The 3,868-nt window shown below is 28.4% G+C and overlaps 1 protein-coding gene across 1 annotated transcript; it reads right to left on the bottom strand.

Annotated features, from left to right (window-relative positions):
- Window positions 1-1,973: 1,973 nt before the first annotated feature.
- On the bottom strand, window positions 1,974-3,080 carry GO595_000174 (vacuolar protein sorting-associated protein 4A; the record flags this gene model as incomplete). The annotated part of the gene is made up of 1 exon (XM_067914569.1): window positions 1,974-3,080. The coding sequence occupies one exon, from the start codon at window positions 3,078-3,080 to the stop codon at window positions 1,974-1,976; it is 1,107 nt and encodes a 368-aa protein (XP_067779629.1).
- Between the last annotated feature and the right edge of the window lie 788 nt (window positions 3,081-3,868).

Raw genomic sequence — 3,868 nt, 5'->3', positions numbered from 1 at the left:
ATTTCTGTATGACCATTTTTAGATGCAAACATAAGTGCTGCCCAAAATAATTTAAATAATTTCCAAATATTATTTTGAAATATAAAATTATTAAAATAAAATTCAAATAATACAAATAAATATCTTTAGCATTAACATCAATTCCTTTTTGTTCTAAAGTATAATTTATAAGCTCAATATTTCTTGAAGCTACTGAATAGACTAAAATATTTTCTGGAATTTGCTTGTCTTTAATGAAATATTTCATAAGAAAAATATTTCCTATTTTTGCTGCTCTATTAATAATATTATCATTGATTTTCATTCCTTCTTCTTTCATAAATTCAAAAATAATATAATTATGATATAAAACGCATTTCTTTCCTAATGCTTCTAAATTATCAACTTGTATAATTTTATTTTCATACATATATTTAAAGACATCATTTCGATGAAATTGAATTGCTGATTCATACGCTTTTTTAAATGATGAATGATTTTGTTCACATAAATGAATAATTTCTTCATTTCCACCTGCAACTGCAAATTTACCTGCATTATATACTTTTGCATTATTCATAAGTAAATATTTAAAACATTTAACTGATCCAAAGAATGCTGCATAATCAATTAATGTAACATCTTCTTTATTAATAAAAGAACATCTTTCATAAAGTGATGGTTCAATTTCTTGATTAAAATCAAAATTTGTTTGTGATGATATTTCTTGAAGTTTTTCAACTTCATCATTTCGAATTATTTTCGCTATCTCATTCGGATTATGTCCTTCTTCAATTAACTTCTTATGAAGTTCCCAATTATTTGCTGAAAGAACTTCATAATTTTTCAGGACTTTGTCCATAAATTTATAATTTTTTTAATTTTTTATTTTCTGAATATGATTTCAAGTGGGCAAAATATGGTGTTTTTAAATTTTTTACTATTTTTTCTTCAATAAAATTATTTTCATGCATATATTCAAGAAGATAATTTGATTCTTGTTTCTCTGAATTAACTAGAAAATGAACAAAATCATTAAAAATATTTATTTTATTTTTATTCTTAAAAAATTTATTAACTAAACTTTCAAATATATTGGAAAAATGTACTCTTGCACAAAAAAATATATACAGCATTTGAGAAATAATAAGATTATAAGAAAATGGATGATCAACATCAAACATGTTAATAATTAAATCTATTGTTTTATCAATATTTTCACTGTTCAAATTAAATATTATATTCTGTGTTGATATTAGCTTTTCCATATCATCTTGAATTTTCTGGTTTCCTTTTTGTTCTCTTTCCATCGAAATGATTATTTTGATTGGTTTACATTGAGGAACGGTGAGATTTTTTCACTTCACAAGTCGGGATTTCAAGTAAAAATTACAAAATTAAACCGCATTTTTTTGAATTCAAATTCCTATATATCGTTCTAAGAATATTCTAAATCAATAAATTTATTTGAGAGACGGGAGGTTATGGTAAAAATCGGTCATTTTGCTCAAAATGTTTTGATGTGAGTGATCCTTGCATTTCTATAGTGTCTGACATGTACATGTCATAACCTGTCATGTTTTCCATGATCTTGTTCAATCTATTCATCAAATATTTAAAATCGAAATTTTCATCAAAAACATACTGTTTGTAAACACATATTCCTTATCTCAATGAATCATCTTACTGAAGGACTTTTAAAGCTACTTTATATAAAGAATATGTTTCAACGTTGCAAAAGAAATATGTTATAATTTTAGCCAATTTTTTTTCAATACCTTGGAAAATTATTACTACCAACCCTTAAATTACGCCATGCTTGATTACCAATTACAGCTAATGGCAGTATCCTTTTTCGGCAAAGATATATTTACAATTAGGTTTTTACTTATTATACAGCAAAAAACTGTATTGCATTAATTTGTAATTGAAATTACTTTAAATTTATCTGTTTAGAAATTCCAAAAAAAAATTAATTAATTTCTTAATTTTAGTTAACTACCTTCTTGACCGAATTCTTGTGTCCATTTCTCGTATTTAATGAGATCTTTTTTAGAAACTGATGGACGCACTTTTTGTAGACTTCTACGGAAGTCATCAATTGTTAGTGGAGGAGGTTTCAACATTTTTAGTTGTTCTGAAGACATTTGGAGAACTGTCATATTCATTGCGCCTGGTGTCCCTGGATTACATGGACATAATTGTCCTTTATATTCCACAAAGTTTTCTGCTTGTTGAATTCGATTAACTGGAGCCATAGCTGCATCACGTGTTAAAATATTAATATCTGCTCCTGAATATCCATCTGTCAAATGGGCAATTTCTTGGATTTCTTCTTTTGTTAATTCTGATGGTGTACCTTCAGTTTTAAGTGTTATAAGCTTAACTCGTGCTTCATAATCTGGTAATGGAATATAAATTTTCTTTTCAAAACGTCGCCTAACTGCAGGGTCAAGACACCATGGAATGTTTGTTGCTGCTAGTACTAAAATCCCTGTCATCGATTTACCAACGCCATCTATTTGAATCAAGAATTCTGTTTTAATACGACGTGCTCCTTCTGAATCATTCTCTGATCGTTCTGAAAGAAGTGAATCGATTTCATCGATAAATACAATCGCTGGCTCATTCTCACGTGTGGTATCAAATAATGCACGAATAAGTTTTTCAGACTCACCAACCCATTTAGAAACTAGATCTGATGTAGAAACTGTTAAGAATGTGGAATTGTTCGCTTCTGTTGTTGCCGCTTTGGCTAAAAACGATTTACCTGTACCTGGTGGACCATAAAGAAGAATACCACGCCATGGTGTTCGTTGGCCCGTGAAGAATTGTGGAATCTTCATAGGTAAAATAACAGTTTGAATCAAATTTCGCTTGGCTTCTTCTAACCCTGCAACATCTTTCCACCTAATATTCGGTTTTTCGATAAGAATAGCACTCGAAATTTTGGCTTTGAATTCACTGCTCTCATCATCTTTCTTATTGCCGCCTTTGCCACCATTTGGACGTGATTTCGTTGATCCTCCACCTGAACTTTCTTGAACTGGAACTTGTTGAATATTATCTAATACACTTATTCTTTCTTCACATTGTTGCATACGTTGAATAGAATAATCTTTTAAGTTTTGATTTAATTATTCATATATTGTTTTCAATTAATTCATTTGGCGTTTTAATTATAGGATCGACTGCATTCATTTTTTTTGTCATAATGTTGTTTCAGCTATAGCGAAAAATGCTACTTTAAAACTTGTTAATCTATCGCCGACATTGATTAATAGCAGAATAATGACATTGCGGATTTCATGCAATAAACTCACATATTAAAGCTATGTTATTGATAGTAAGTGATGATAGATCTTCCATAAGTTTTCCGAATAATCCTTGTAATCATGAGTCTTTTTTGTACTTCTGCTCCATTTGTAATTGTTTTAACACTATAAACAAACTTTCAATGGTTGCATAGAAGTTTTTGTATTTTTAAGTTTAATGTTGAGCAAACTTTAAAGTTTGTACATGAATTTTCTGTGTCAAGTTGTACAAGTTTAAAGATATCTTTTGTTAAATAATCTTAGAAATTGTATATAATAATCAATAGCCAATGCTTTGATTACTCATACTGTTGTTTTTACAGCTTTATTATCCAAACTAATGCTATTTTAATATCTCTATTAAATTTATTTACTGCTTTAATTTTTCTGATTTTGTACAAAATTATCTCATTTTGACATGTGCTGTTAAAAAAATGGCTTATCGTAAATCCAGGGCAAAAAAGTGCCCAACTTTTTGAATGGATTATATCCACTTTTTCATAACTAACCGTACCGATATAGGGCAAAAAAGTGACAGCAATAATTTTCCATTCAATTTCTTAATTCAAAATTGA

The sequence above is a fragment of the Histomonas meleagridis genome (genome assembly GCF_020186115.1).
Source record: "Histomonas meleagridis strain 2922-C6/04-10x chromosome Unknown contig_1, whole genome shotgun sequence".
NCBI lineage: Eukaryota > Parabasalia > Tritrichomonadida > Dientamoebidae > Histomonas > Histomonas meleagridis.
The sequence above is the reverse complement of the archived record's forward strand: the minus strand, read 5'-3'. Positions and strand labels throughout refer to the sequence as shown.